The 15,011-nt window shown below is 40.6% G+C and overlaps 1 protein-coding gene across 4 annotated transcripts in view; it reads right to left on the bottom strand.

The window, feature by feature from the left end:
- Nucleotides 1-15,011, bottom strand: part of LOC130276365 (leucine-rich repeat-containing protein 36-like) — a 76,279-nt gene that overhangs the window by 26,782 nt on the left and 34,486 nt on the right. For all 4 annotated transcript variants that reach the window (XM_056525623.1, XM_056525624.1, XM_056525622.1 and 1 more), the window contains exons 12-13: nt 5,964-6,087; nt 5,765-5,879 (exon numbers count right to left, since the gene is read on the bottom strand). In XM_056525623.1, the coding sequence (XP_056381598.1) occupies nt 5,765-5,879; nt 5,964-6,087 (239 nt within the window). The remainder of the gene's footprint in view (nt 1-5,764; nt 5,880-5,963; nt 6,088-15,011) is intronic.

The following is a 15,011-nucleotide window of genomic DNA, read 5'->3' as shown; positions in this document are numbered from 1 at the left end:
CCAGCATGCCCTTATGGGCATGCTGGGACTTGTAGTTTTGCAACAGCTGGAGGCACATTTTTTCTATGGAAAAGTGTACCTTCAGCTGTTGTGTAACTACAACTCCCAGCTTGCACCAACAGCTAAAGTGCATGCTGGGAGTTGTAGTAGTGCATCTGCTGGTTGCATAACTACAACTCCCAGCATGCCCGTTGGCTGTCGGTGACTGCTGGGAGTTGTAGTTTTGCAACAGCTGAAGGCACACTGAGTTATGTAGCAAACCAGTGTGTCTCCAGCTGTTGCATAACTACAGTCCCCAGCATCCCCAGCCAAAGTAGTATGCCTCCAGCTGTTGCATAACTACAAGACCCAGCATGCCCTTCCGCTGTCCGTACATGCTGGGGGTTGTAGCTTTTGCAACAGCTGAAGGCACACTGGTTGCAAAACACTGAGTTTGTTACCAAACTCTGTGTTTCACAACCAGTGTGCCTCCAACTGTTGCAAAACTACAACTCCCAGCATGCACTGATAGACCGTACATGCTGGGAGTTGTAGTTTTGCAACAGCTGGATGTTCCTCCCCCAATGTGAACGTACAAGGTACACTCACATGGGCGGAGGATTACAGTAAGTATCCAGCTGCAAGTTTGAGGTGCGGCAAAATTTCTGCCGCAGCTCAAACTGCCAGCGAGAAACTACTGTGAACCCCAGCCCGTGCGACTGTACCCTAAAAACACTACACTAACACACAATAAAAAGTAAAAAACACTACATATACACATACCCCTATACAACCCCCCTCCCCAATAAAAATGAAAAACGTCTGGTACGCCACTGTTTCCAAAACGGAGCCTCCAGCGGTTGCAAAACAACTACTCCCAGTATTGCCAGATAGCCACTGACTGTCCAGGCATGCTGGGAGTTTTACAACAGCTGGAGGCACCCTGTTTGGGAATCACTGGCGTAGAATACCCCTATATCCTCCCCTATGCAAGTCCCTAATTTAGGCCTCAAATGCGCATGGCGCTCTCACTTTGGAGCCCTGTCGTATTTCAAGGCAACAGTTTAGGGTCACATATGGGGTATCGCCGTACTCGGGAGAAATTGTGTTACAAATTTTGGGGGGTATTTTCTGCTTTTACCCTTTTTAAAAATGTAAAATTTTTGGGAAAAGAGGCATTTTAGGTAAAAAAAAAATTATTTTTTTTACATATGCAAAAGTCGTGAAACACCTGTGGGGTATTAAGGTTCACTTAACCCCTTGTTACGTTCCCCGAGGGGTCTAGTTTCCAAAATGGTATGCCATGTTTTTTTTTTTTTGCTGTCCTGGCACCATAGGGGCTTCCTAAATGCGGCATGCCCCCAGAGCAAAATTTGCTTTCAAAAAGCCAAATGTGACTCCTTCTCCTCTGAGACCTGTAGTGCGCCAGCAGAGCACTTTTCACCCCCATATGGGGCGTTTTCTGAATCGGGAGAAATTGGGCTTCAAATTTTGGGTGGTATTTTCTGCTTTAACCCTTTGTAAAAATGTAAATTTTTTGGGAAACCAAGCATTTTAGGTAAAATTTTTTTTTGTTTTTTACATATGCAAAAGTTGTGAAACCCCTGTGGTTGTATTAAGGTTCACTTTACCCCTTGTTACGTTCCCCAAGGGGTCTTGTTTCCAAAATGGTATGCCATGTGGGGTTTTTTGCTGTCCTGGCACCATAGGGGCTTCCTAAATGCGGCATGCCCCCAGAGCAAAATTTCCTTCAAAAAAGCCAAATGTGACTCCTTCTCTTCTGAGACCTGTAGTGCTTTAACCCTTTGTAAAAATGTAATTTTTTTGGGAAACCAAGCATTTTAGGGAATTTTTTTTTTTTTTTTTTTTTTACGTATGCAAAAGTTGGGAATCACCTGTGGGGTATTAAGGTTTACTTTACCCCTTGTTATGTTCCCCGAGGGGTCTAGTTTCCAAAATGGTATGCCATGTGTTTTTTGTTGCTGTTCTGGCACCATAGGGGCTTCCTAAATGTGACATGCCCCCCAAAAACCATTTGTCGCTCCTTCCCTTCTGAGCCCTCTACTGCGCCCGCCAAACAATTAACATAGACATATGAGGTATGTGCTTACTCGAGAGAAATTGGGTTTCAAATACAAGTAAAAATTTTCTCCTTTTTACCCCTTGCAAAAATTCAAAAATTGGGTCTACAAAAACATGCGAGTGTAAAAAATGAAGATTGTGAATTTTCTCCTTCACTTTGCTGCTATTCCTGTGAAACACCTAAAGGGTTAAAACGCTGACTGAATGTCATTTTGAATACTTTGGGGGGTGCAGTTTTTATAATGGGGTCATTTATGGGGTATTTCTAATATGAAGGCCCTTCAAATCCACTTCAAACCTGAACTGGTCCCTGAAAAAAAGCGAGTTTCAAAATTTTGTGAAAAATTGGAAAATTGCTGCGGAACTTTGAAGCCCTCTGGTGTCTTCCAAAAGTAAAAACTCATCAATTTTATGATGCAAATATAAAGTAGACATATTGTATATGTGAATAAAAAAAAAAATTATTTTGAATATCCATTTTCCTTACAAGCAGAGAGCTTCAAAGTTAGAAAAATGCAAAATTTTCAAATTTTTCATCAAATTTTGGGATTTTTCACCAAGAAAGGATGCAAGTTACCACAAAATTTTACCACTAAGTTAAAGTAGAATATGTCACGAAAAAACAATCTCGGAATCAGATTGATAACTAAAAGCATTCCAGAGTTATTAATGTTTAAAGTGACAGTGGTCAGAATTGCAAAAAATGGCTGAGTCCTTAAGGTGAAAAAGGGCTCAGTCCTTAAGGGGTTAAAATCTATAACCAAATTTCATCTATAGGGCTTGTTATTTGTGGGACTTATTGTACTTTGTAATAACATCGCTCATTTTGCCACAAAATGTATGGTGAAGCCAAAACAAAATTATTTGTGGAGCAAAATTAGGAAAAAGTCATTGTTGCGTTTTACGTAGTACACTTTTTGGTAAAAATTATCTTTTATTCTGTAGGTCTATACAATTACAATGATACCCAATTTAAATAGGTTTTGTTTTAATTTGCAAGTGAAAAAAAGTATCACTTTTTGAAATAAAATTAGTAGGCTTAAAATTGTCCCATTATGACCCCATAACTTTATTTTTCCACATACAGGGCTATATTTTGCGCCGTGAACAGCAGTTTTTAATGGTACCATTTTTGTTTTTAATGGACTTTGATCACTTTTTATGGATTTTTTTTCTGCTCTAAGACGTGACCAAAAATGCGCAATTCTGAACTTTTTTTTATGTTTACGCCACTTATTGTGCAGATTAAGTAAAATTATATTTTAATTCAGACCGTTACACATGTGGCGATACCACTTTTTTTTTTTTTTTTTTTTACATTATATTTATAAAATGGGGGTGATTCAAACTTATTAGGGGGAGGGTTATACACTTATTTATTATTATTCATTATCCTTTTTTTTAAAATGGAATATTTTGATTCCTAATAATGATCAATGCTGTGCTATTACACAGCATTGATCAATGTTATCTGCAGTCTGTTGCTTTTGCCTTCCAAAGCAGGCTAGAGCAACATAAAGAAGATCCAAAGGCACGGAGGAAGGTAGGGACCCTCCGGCCATCAGTTAAAGTGATTGGGACAGTGTGATTGCCCTGCGGTGGTCCAGATCACCTATAGCAACCAGCCAGCAACATTAAGTTGCCGGCTTTAGGTCCCACGGTTAGCTTTGATCGTGGCATCTATAGGGTTAATAGCCTTGCAGTGGTGAAAAGGAGAAGGGAAAAAAGATATATAAAAATGTATTTATTTTTGTACCTCAAACACTATTCTATATATTAATATCCATATACAGGTTTATTATCTTATATTGTGGTGCCTAGATGGTTGTAATAATGTATATTAAGTTCTTTAAGTTAAATGAAATCTATTACCAAAAAACTATTGGAACCTGAATGTTTTTTGTTTCTTGTTATGATATTTAAGGGGTACTCCACTGAATTTTTTGCCCCCCCCCCCCCCCCCCCCAATGTGCTGATATAGCTCTTCTGTCTTCTGGGGCCAAACACTTAACACTGCTAAGCTTGTTGCTGGCCACAGCAATGTTCCACCTCGGCCAGTGATACGCCGAGTATCAGATGTGACTGTTTTATTCACTTTGAATTTTTTTAGCCCTCCATTCAAAACAGTCACATCTGCACTCAGCGTATCACTAGCCGAGGTGAAACATTGCTGTGGCCAGCAACAAGCTTAGCAGTGTTAACCCCTTAAGGACGCAGGACGTAAATGTATGTCCTGGTGCGGTGGTACTTAACGCACCAGGACGTACATTTACGTCCTGTGAATAACCGCAGGCATCGGAGCGATGCCGTGTCATGCACGGCTGATCCCGGCTGCTGATCGCAGCCAGGGACCCGGCGGCAATGGCGGACGCCCGCGATCTTGCGGGCGTCCGCCATTAACCCCTCAGGTGCCGGGATCAATACAGATCCCGGCATCTGCGGCAGTGCGCGATTTCAATGAATGATCGGATCGCCCGCAGCGCTGCTGCGGGGATCTGATCATTCAGAACGCCGCACGGAGGTCCCCTCACCTTCCTCCTTCCGGCTCCCGGCGTCTCCTGCTCTGGTCTGAGATCGAGCAGACCAGAGCAGAAGATAGCCGATAACACTGATCTATTCTATGTCCTATACATAGAACAGATCAGTATTAGCAATCATGGTATTGCTATGAATAGTCCCCTATGGGGACTATTCAAGTGTAAAAAAAAAAAAAAAGTCAAAAAAATGTAAAAGTAAAAAAAAAAAGTGAAAAATCCCCTCCCCCCAATAAAAAAGTAAAACGTATGTTTTTTCCTATTTTACCCCCAAAAAGCGTAAAAAATAAATTTTATAGACATATTTGGTATCGCCGCGTGCGTAAATGTCCGAACTATTAAAATAAAATGTTAATGATCCTGTACGGTGAACGGCGTGAACGTAAAAAAAAAAAAAAGTCCAAAATTGCTACTTTTTTAATAAATTTTATTTTAAAAAAAGTTATAAAAAATGTATTAAAAGTTTTTTATATGCAAATGTGGTATAAAAAAAGTACAGATCATGGCGCAAAAAATGAGCCCTCATACCGCCGCTTATACGGAAAAATAAAAAAATTAGAGGTCATCAAAATAAAGGGATTATAAACGTACTAATTTGGTTAAAAAGTTTGTGATTTTTTTTAAGCACAACAATAATATAAAAGTATGTAATAATGGGTATCATTTTAATCGTATTGACCCTCAGCATAAAGAACACACGTCATTTTTACCGTAAATTGTACGGCGTGAAAACGAAACCTTCCAAAATTAGCAAAATTGCGTTTTTCTTTTTAATTTCCCCACAAAAATAGTGTTTTTTGGTTGCGCCATACATTTTATGATATAATGAGTGATGTCATTACAAAGGACAACTGGTCGCGCAAAAAACAAGCCCTCATACTAGTCTGTGGATGAAAATATAAAAGAGTTATGATTTTTAGAAGGCGAGGAGGAAAAAATGAAAACGTAAAAATTAAATTGTCTGAGTCCTTAAGGCCAAAATGGGCTGAGTCCTTAAGGGGTTAAGTGTTTGGCCCCAGAATGCGGAAGAGAACCGGGGCCCATAAGACAGAAGAGCTATATCAGTACATCGGGGTAGCGACGGAAGGGGAAAAAAATTCAGTGGAGTACCCCTTTTATATGCCAGGGGGATGTAGTTGGAAAATACTTTAGTGCCCAAATATACATACCTCTGGCTGTTGTGTAACAGGCTAACAGTCTCTTGCAGTTTATTGCTCTTTTCCAGCTGCTGCTGTAAAGATTCTACTTGAAGGCTCAGCTGCTCGTACTTCTGCCGAAGATCATCTGAAAGACAAAAGCTTATATTCGGTTACTGCAAACTTCTGTCCTGTATCCAACCATTCACAGCACAGCTTTAAAGAAAAGTACCTTGGGGTAATGATGGACCCCATGACCCTTCATTTCTAGCCGTTTGGTTCTCCAGTTTATACACCTTGGTCCGCAGAAAGTGATTTTCCTCCATGACTTTTATCAACTTTAATCTTACAGAGTCCTAAAAGCAGAGAAAAAATACAATACCATTGGTTAGTCAATTTTGGTTTACTTTGGTAGAGACAATTTTTCTGCAACTGCAGTGGATGCCTCCGGATGTAGATTGGATGGTTATGTGCATTGCTTTCTCCACTGAAATCTGTGAGAATTATGGGAACAGATGAGGAAGCACAAAGGTTTATTTTACAAGCGCAAAAATTGTGGTGTTGATCTGGCCAATAAATTTTTACTAAAATCTGCAGTAAAATAATGTTCATCATCCGTATATAGGAACAACTTTCACTTTGCATAGCAAATAGTAAAATACATTGTAAACATTTGCGGTTAGGCTTTAATCTGCTGCAGATTTTTTTACAATTTTTTACAAATTTGTAAATTTGTTAGTCAAAACTCCATTCACTCGTACTTCTGTTCTAAAATTTTGGTGCCGATTTTGCAATATATACGTGATCTGTGAACTCGCCCCAAAATAGTGTTTGAAGAAACAGTGCCTTACAAAACTTCAGGGTTTTATTTCACCAGTGTTTTATTCTCAATCTTTTTTTCAATTCATGAATTTCTCCCAAAGAATATAAAAATACCACAAGAAAGCACCAAAAAGAATACAACACACATTCACAGATCTATTATGATCATTAATGAAAAACCAGTTTATGGCCCAGATTAATCAGTCTGTTGGAGACAAAAACTGGTGGGTTTTGCTTGTTAAAGGGGTTATCCAGGATTTAAAAAAAAACTGTTGTTTTCTTGACAAAATAGCACCATTCCCATGCTCAGGTTATGTATGGGATTACAGCTCAGTTGTATTGAATTGAGCCATGTTGTAATACCACAAACAACCTGAAGACAGGTGTGTTGCTGTTTTTTGAGGAAATTAGCTGTTTCGATATTGCCGGATAACCCCTTTTAAGATATGAAACCTGAGCTGTGATTGGTTTTAAATTAATTGGAAGGAAAATTTCACAACCAGGTTAAAAAAATAAAAATAAAAATAACACTTCTAGCATGACTTTTTATTTTATTATTATTTTTTTTTAAATGCCTACTGACCGATAAAGAACAGATCTCAGGCAAGAAAAAACATGACAAAAATGCAGTGTTGTTAATTTTCTTAACCCCTTAATGACAGCACATTTTGGCCTGTAGGTTTTTTGCACAGCATAATGTATAACATTTTACTATAAAATGTATGGTGCAATAAAAAAATTATTCGTGTGAGCAAATTAAACAAAGATAAGGAGTCATTTTTACAGAAAAGTGCGCTGCGAAGAAACTGAAGCAACCAAAAGCTGCAAATTATTATTCTTTTTTTTTTTTATTCAACCCGCAAATTAATTTTGTTTCATCGCAGATTGTTATAAAAAAAAAAAAGTGATGTCATTACAAAGCATAAATGAGGCAAAAAAAAACAAAACGCTATGGTTTTTAGACTGGGAGGAGAAAAAAAAGTGCAAAACGAAAATTGGCCTGGTCTTTAACCCCTTAAGGACATTTTGGCCTTAAGGACTCAGAAAATTTAATTTTTACGTTTTCTCCTCCTCGTCTTCAAAAAATCATAACTCTTATATTTTCATCCACAGACTAGTATGAGGGCTTGTTTTTTGCGCAACCAGTTGTCCGTTGTAATGCCATCACTCACTTTACCATAAAATGTATGGCGCAATCAAAAAATTACTATTTGTGTGGGGAAATTAAAAAGAAAACCGCAATTTAGCAAATTTTGGAAGGTTTAATTTTCATGCCGTACAACTTACGGTAAAAATTACATGTGTTCTTTATTCTTTGGGTCAATACAATTAAAATATACCCATGTATAATATACTTTTCTATTACTGTTGCATTTAAAAAAAAAAACGCAAACTGTTTAACCAAATTAGTACGTTTAAAATTCCCCTATTTTGAAGACCTATAACTTTTTCATTTTTCCGTATAAGCGGCAGTATGAGGGCTCATTTTTTGCGCCGTGATCTGTACTTTTTATTGATACCATATTTGCTTATATAAAACTTTTAATACTTTTTTTTATTAAAAAGTTTGGAATAAAATGTTATAAAAAAAAAGCAATTTTGGACTTTTTTTTTTACACTTTTTGGGGGTGAAATAGGGAAATTTACGTTTTTATTGGGGGAGCGGGTTTTTCACTTTTTTTTTTTTTACACTTTAATAGTCATCATAGGGGACTATTTATAGCAATCATTTGATTGCTAATACTGTTCAGTGCTATGCATAGGACATAGCACTGATCATTATTTTCTGTCATGTTCTGCTCTGGTCTGCTCGATCGCAGACCAGAGCAGAAGACCCGTGGAAGGCAGCGGAGGCAGGTGAGGGGACCTCCGGCTGCCATGCTCGATAATCGGATAGCCGCATCCATTCAAAGTACCGTGATGCTGCAGATGCGGTGATCTGTATTGATCACGGCATCTGAGGGGTTAATGGCGGACATCTGCGCGATTGCGGATGTCCGCCATTACGGGCGGGTCCCTGGCTGCTATCAGCAGCCGGGACCTGACACGCATGACGCGAGCATCGCTCTGATGCTCGCGGTTATGCATAGGACGTAAATGTACGTCCTGGTGCGTTAAGTACCAGCTCATCAGGACGTACATTTACTTCCTGTGTCGTTAAAGGGGTACTTTTTTTTTAAAATCAACTTGTGCCAGAAAGATAAACAGATTTGTAAATTACTTCTATTAAAAAAATCTTAATCCTTCCAGTACTACAGAGGAAATTTTTCTTTTTCGAACGCAGAGCTCGCTGTTGACATCACGAGCACAGTGCTCTCTGCTGGCATCTCTGTCCATTTCAGGAACTGAAGAAAATCCCCATAGCAAACATACGCTGCTCTGGATAGTTCCTAAAATGAACAGAGACGTCAGCAGAGAGCAGTGTGTTCAAAAAAAAAAAAAATTGCCTCTGTAGTATTCAGCAGCTAATAGGTACTGGAAAGATTAAGATTTTTTTAATAGAAGTCATTTACAAATCTGTTTAACTTTCTGGCACCGGTTTATTTAAAAAAAAAAAAAAAAAGTTTTCTACCAGAGTACCCCTTTAACCACTTAGGGACCCAGGGCATACAGGTACGCCTTCGCTCCCTGGTACTTAAGGATCTAGGGCCTACCTGTACGCCTGTGGGAATTTCTATCCCCCGCCGCGTGCCGGGTAGGGATCGGACTGACTGCTGATATCTATCAGCAGTCACCCTGTGCAAATGCCCAGGGGGGTCCTGAGTACCCCCCTTGTTGGCAATCTGTGCAAATCGCCGGTGAATTCACACTGGCGATTTGTAGCGATTCCTGGTCATACAGGTCTCTGGTGACCCGGAAAATAAGGGGGATCGGAGTTTCCAAGACACCCACTATTCCCCTGAAGGGATAGGTGTGAGGTAGCAGGGGTGCCACCCCTCCTATGCCTGCTATTGGTCATTCGGAAGAGACAACCAATAGCAGATCGGGGGCGGGGGTGTTAACGTTCGGTTCCCCTGCTCTGCCCACCCACTGTAGTCCGGACAGAGCGGGGGAACCGATGGTGAACGGCGCCGAAGGTCCACTTACCAGCGGCGGCAGTGGGCGTCGATCGGCGGCAGCAGAGGACGGCGATGCGGCTCTCTGGATCCTACGAAAGCCGGTCAGTTGCCTAGCAACATCTAGAGAGCTTTTCATGCCATGTGACATCCCGGGCTAAAAGAAGTAGGAAGCAGACAGCCCTGGCCGACCGATCAGCTGTTGCGAAGCTCCGGGGGAACGTAAAAAGGTAAGTGAAAGTTTGTTTTCTCTTTTTTGCAACCTGTGCAGGATGGAATAAGAATAGTCCGTACTGGACATCTCCTTTTAGTACCAGGGCACAGGGATGTACATTTATGGCTATTGTCCTTAAGGGGTTAATGATGTCCAGCAAACATCTGGCCAAAGGATTTTTTTCCTCAAAAAAAACATGAGTAAAAATGGCAAAAAAAATACGGCTTCTTTTGGAAATAAGCAATGTGTGAAACCACCCACAAGGGGTTGCTCTGGATTAGAAAATTAATTCTTCCAAATACAGGTGCACTGCTGCCCACCGATAATGTGTGGTATCTCAGCTAAGACACATTCTCTTAAATGAAATAAAACAAAACTTTAATTTAAAAAAAAAAAAAAACACAATACCATACACAACCAATGGACTGTGTGCTTCTAGAAAAAAAGCCACACCTGACATTGCCTTTTTAGTTTTGCTACATGCTACAAATATGAAAAACTAAGAAACTGAAAGCACCTCTGGGGGAAGCAAAGGATCAGACAAGTAAAAATAACAATTCGAGAACTTACAGCAGGTGTAGGAGACTTGGTACCAATAAAAACTAAAGATCATGGTGCAAATGTGAGCCCTCATACAGCCATGTAGAGAGAACAATAATGTTATAGGGGTCAGTATTATTATGCAAATATATATTTAAAAAAAATAACAGTTGTAAAGTAAAACAAAAGCAATATAAATTGGGCATCGAAAATATACAAAAAATTTGGAAGCTCAACGTAAAAAAAGAGGGAAAACCTATACCGAGGATACTGCGCTGCACATACCCATGTGCCAAAAAAGAGTACTGATAGTATAAAAAGGGAGGCAGTCCTGCTAGGCTAGGTAAGAGTAAAAGATATATGGTCAAAAATTTGAAGAAAGAGAAAGAGAAAACGTGTCTAAAATAGCATAAAATAATGACATTTATTTAGAAAATGATGTGAGGTCTGCGGCAGGGCCCTTGTCGCAGACTGGTCACTAGATAAAATGTTTACAATGGTATAAAATACTAAAAATCTAAAATATAAACAGTGACAATTGGACTATGAGACAATGAAAGTGGGGCAATGGGACAGTGTCTGTTTAGTTATACTGTAAAGTCATCAGGGGTGTGGAAATTTAAAAAAATCTACTTGTCCAAGGGGCTAAAGCGGAACACAATCTACTTGTCCCTCAAGAAAATCCACTTGTCCTTGTAGATGAAATAATTTCCACCAAAATAGTACAATCCCCCCCCACTAGACCACCAGGGATGGATACAAGATCCTTTAGACACTGCAGTTAACTTAGACAGCGCTGATCTAATGGTTTAATAGCGGCCCCGGTGATCGCAGTATGCCAGGCTATTAGCGGCGGGAGAGCTGTAGCTCCTTTTATGCCCGAGACAACCACAGAAAAGTCTAGATATAACTTTTTGATCACCATAAAAAATTTCTCATATGAAGTGACCAAAAATGAGCAATTCTGGACTATTCTTTTACATTTACACCGTACGGTTTAATTAACATTATATTTTAAAAGCCTGGACATTTCCACATGCAGCAATACCACTTATGTTTATTTTTGTACATTATTTTTATTTAAAGAAAATTGGAAACTTTTATTAGGAAAGGGGCTTATTCACATGTATACGCACTTTTTAAAATATTTTAATCACTATTTTTCAGTCTTCATAGGGACTTATGTGTTACTGGGGGGGGGGGGGTTCTGCTTCTCCTGTTTATGTGCTGCATTTTGTGTCAGAAAATGCTGGAAGTTGCATTTAGTTACTAGATAACTACAACACCCAGCATGCCCTGATACATCCTATGGTTGTGTGGGTGTTGCAGCATGTTGCACTGTATAGTAGTACAGTTAAGGTTATTGTGTAACATGCTGGAAGTTGTAGTTTTGGTTTGTGTCAGCTGCAGAGCCATAGGATGTGTCAAGGAATACTGGGAATTGCAGTTAGTAACTACAACACCCAGCATGCCCTGATGCAGCCTATAGCTCTGCAGCTGACCCGAACCAAAACTACATCTCCCAGCATGTTACACTTTATAGTTCTACAGTTTAGGTTATGGTGCAACATGCTGGGAGTTGTAGTTTTGGTTCGGGCGTGTTTGCATGTATCCGTGGGGCTCTTGGTTGGCGGGTGAGTATGAAGGGGAGGATTCTGGGGGTGCAATTCAGTGCGGGGGGCCAGAAGCCACTAAAAATAAAATTAGATGGCACAACTGGCGGCGGCGGCAGTGCCCCCCCCCCCCCCCCCCCACATCATACATTACATACATACACACATCACACATCCACCCGCCGCTGCCCCCCCCCCACATCATATACATACACACATCACACTTTCACAGACATCACACACACATCATACATTACATACACACATCACACACACTCACACCATACATATGCACACATCATACATACACCCACCGCTCCCCCCCACACCATACATCACATGCATACACACAAACTTAGACAGACTTCATACACACATTATACATTACACACACATCTCACATAGACAGACATCATACACACATTATACATTACATACACATCACACACACTCACACCATACATATGCACACATCATACATACATACACCCACCGCTCCCCCCCACACCATACATCACATGCATACACACAAACTTAGACAGACTTCATACACACATTATACATTACACACACATCTCACATAGACAGACATCATACACACATTATACATTACATACACATCACACACAGACATCACACATTATACATTACATACACACATTATACATTACATACACATCACACAGACAGACATCATACACACATTATACATTACATACACATCACACATAGACATCATACACACATTATACATTACATATATCCACCAACAAAACAGAACCAGACTGTGTTTAATATATGAATACAATTTATTAACATATATGCAAAAGATGACATACATTTAAAATGAGAAAGAATAAAAAACGGCACTAGAGTCACAACTGCAGAAGATGGGAGACGGCAGGATGGAAGTCACAGGCGAAGCACAGGCGAAACGTACGTTGGGGTAGGAGCTGGCAGGTGTGTGTCTGCATGGCAGGAGGACCTTTTGTGTGGTTTGTCTAACATTGTTAGCTTTTTCATGTCTTTTCACAGGTTATATCATTACTTTTGTGGTATATTGGTTTCATTTCTTGAAATGTAAAGATTATTTATTCTTTGACTGTTCTTGTCAACCAGTCCCACATGTTTTGTACCATTAAGATACCGTGCTTATTCCCCCTGTATATTATGCACTCCATGTATTGACTTCCATCCTGCCGTCTCCCATCTTCTGCAGTTGTGACTCTGGTGCCGTTTTTTATTCTTTCTCATTTTAAATGTATGCCATCTTTTGCATATATGTTAATAAATTGTATTCATATATTAAACACAGTCTGGTTGTTTTGTTGGTGGAAATATGTAATGTGGACCAGCTGTGGCTGTTAGCCCTTTTGGTTTCTTTTGGTATAACATTATACATTACATACACATCACACATAGACATCATACACACATTATACATTACATACACATCACACATAGACATCATACACACATTATACATTACATACACATCACACATAGACATCATACACACATTATACATTACATACACATCACACATAGACATCATACACACATTATACATTATATACACATCACACATAGACATCATACACACATTATACATTACATACACATCACACATAGACATCATACACACATTATACATTACATACACATCACACATAGACATCATACACACATTATACATTACATACACATCACACATAGACATCATACACACATCATACATTACATACACATCACACACAGACAGACATCATACACACATCATACATTACATACACATCACACATACACTCACACCATACATACACAACCACCCTTCCTGTCCCCGCCGCCTGCATTCTCTGCCTCCTCACCTGAGCCGCCATGAGTGGATATCAGAGCTGCAGTCCCGGCCGGTGTGAGGTTACATGGGTTTGAAAATCCCATAGAGCTGTGTGCGGGGGAGCTGTGTGCCGAGCTGTCTTACGTCCTTTCTCTCACCCTGCTGTGTCTTCTTGTGTAGAGCTACATCCTCCGGGAGGGGAGATAAGTGGACTCTGCGGTCAGCTGGAGGCCGCCGCCCCCTCCATACACTCTGAGCTCCGGAGTGAGGTGTAGACTTCCATCCGCTCCTGCGCCTCACACCGGCATTAAAGAAAAATAAGGGGGACGTCGGTCTGTCCCTGCTAGCCCGATACAGGGCTAAATCTATAAACAATTCACCTGCCAGGCGCCCAAAACTACTTGTTCCAGGCGTCGGGCGATAGAATTTCCACATCCCTGGTCATATTATAGGAGCCGGCATTAATCCAGATGAAAGTGTATGGCAAAGTTAATAATCCAATAGGGCAATTTTCAGTAGCTCTGGAGCCTCCCAGATTGGGGCCCACTATAAACGTTTTTAGGTGCAGAGATACAGGCGATGCCCCCTCTACCCTGACGGCACGGGGACTGAATGCAAGAGGGCAATCGCTATACAGTTCAGGCACTTTGTGCCTCTTATCGGCTACAGTGTGCACGGTCAGATGTGTGCGGCTGTGCTTGCGATCCGGATGCACGTCCCTCTGTCTCGGCGGCACGGGAGAAATGTAGGAGGGTGATAGGATCCGGTGCTGGGGGTCGGAGATGATGGCTGGGAAGCAGCGTGTGGCAGCGCTGGGAAGCCTAGCGATCGTAGCAGTGTATGGCAGCGCTGGAGGTATCCGCTCTACCCCGACGGCACGGGGAGCAGGTGAGAGGGTAGGTGAGGACCGGCAATGCGGTAACGATTGTCTCAGATGATGTGCAGGGTTGTCTTAACACCAGACACGTTTCGGGGAGCTGCGTCCCCTTTTTCAATGGTGGAGGTTCAGGAAGACAGTCTTCCTGAACCTCCACCATTGAAAAAGGGGACGCAGCTCCCCGAAACGCATCTGGTGTCAAGACAACCCTAGCAGGACTGCCTCCCTTTTTATACTATAAATTGGGCATCACTGATCATACTGACCCACAGCATAAAGGTAACATGTCCCTTTTTCTGTAAGTGCACTGTAAAATAAAAA

Source organism: Hyla sarda, chromosome 6, assembly GCF_029499605.1.
Source record: "Hyla sarda isolate aHylSar1 chromosome 6, aHylSar1.hap1, whole genome shotgun sequence".
Lineage (NCBI taxonomy): Eukaryota > Metazoa > Chordata > Amphibia > Anura > Hylidae > Hyla > Hyla sarda.
This window is presented reverse-complemented; position numbering and strand designations above follow the sequence as displayed.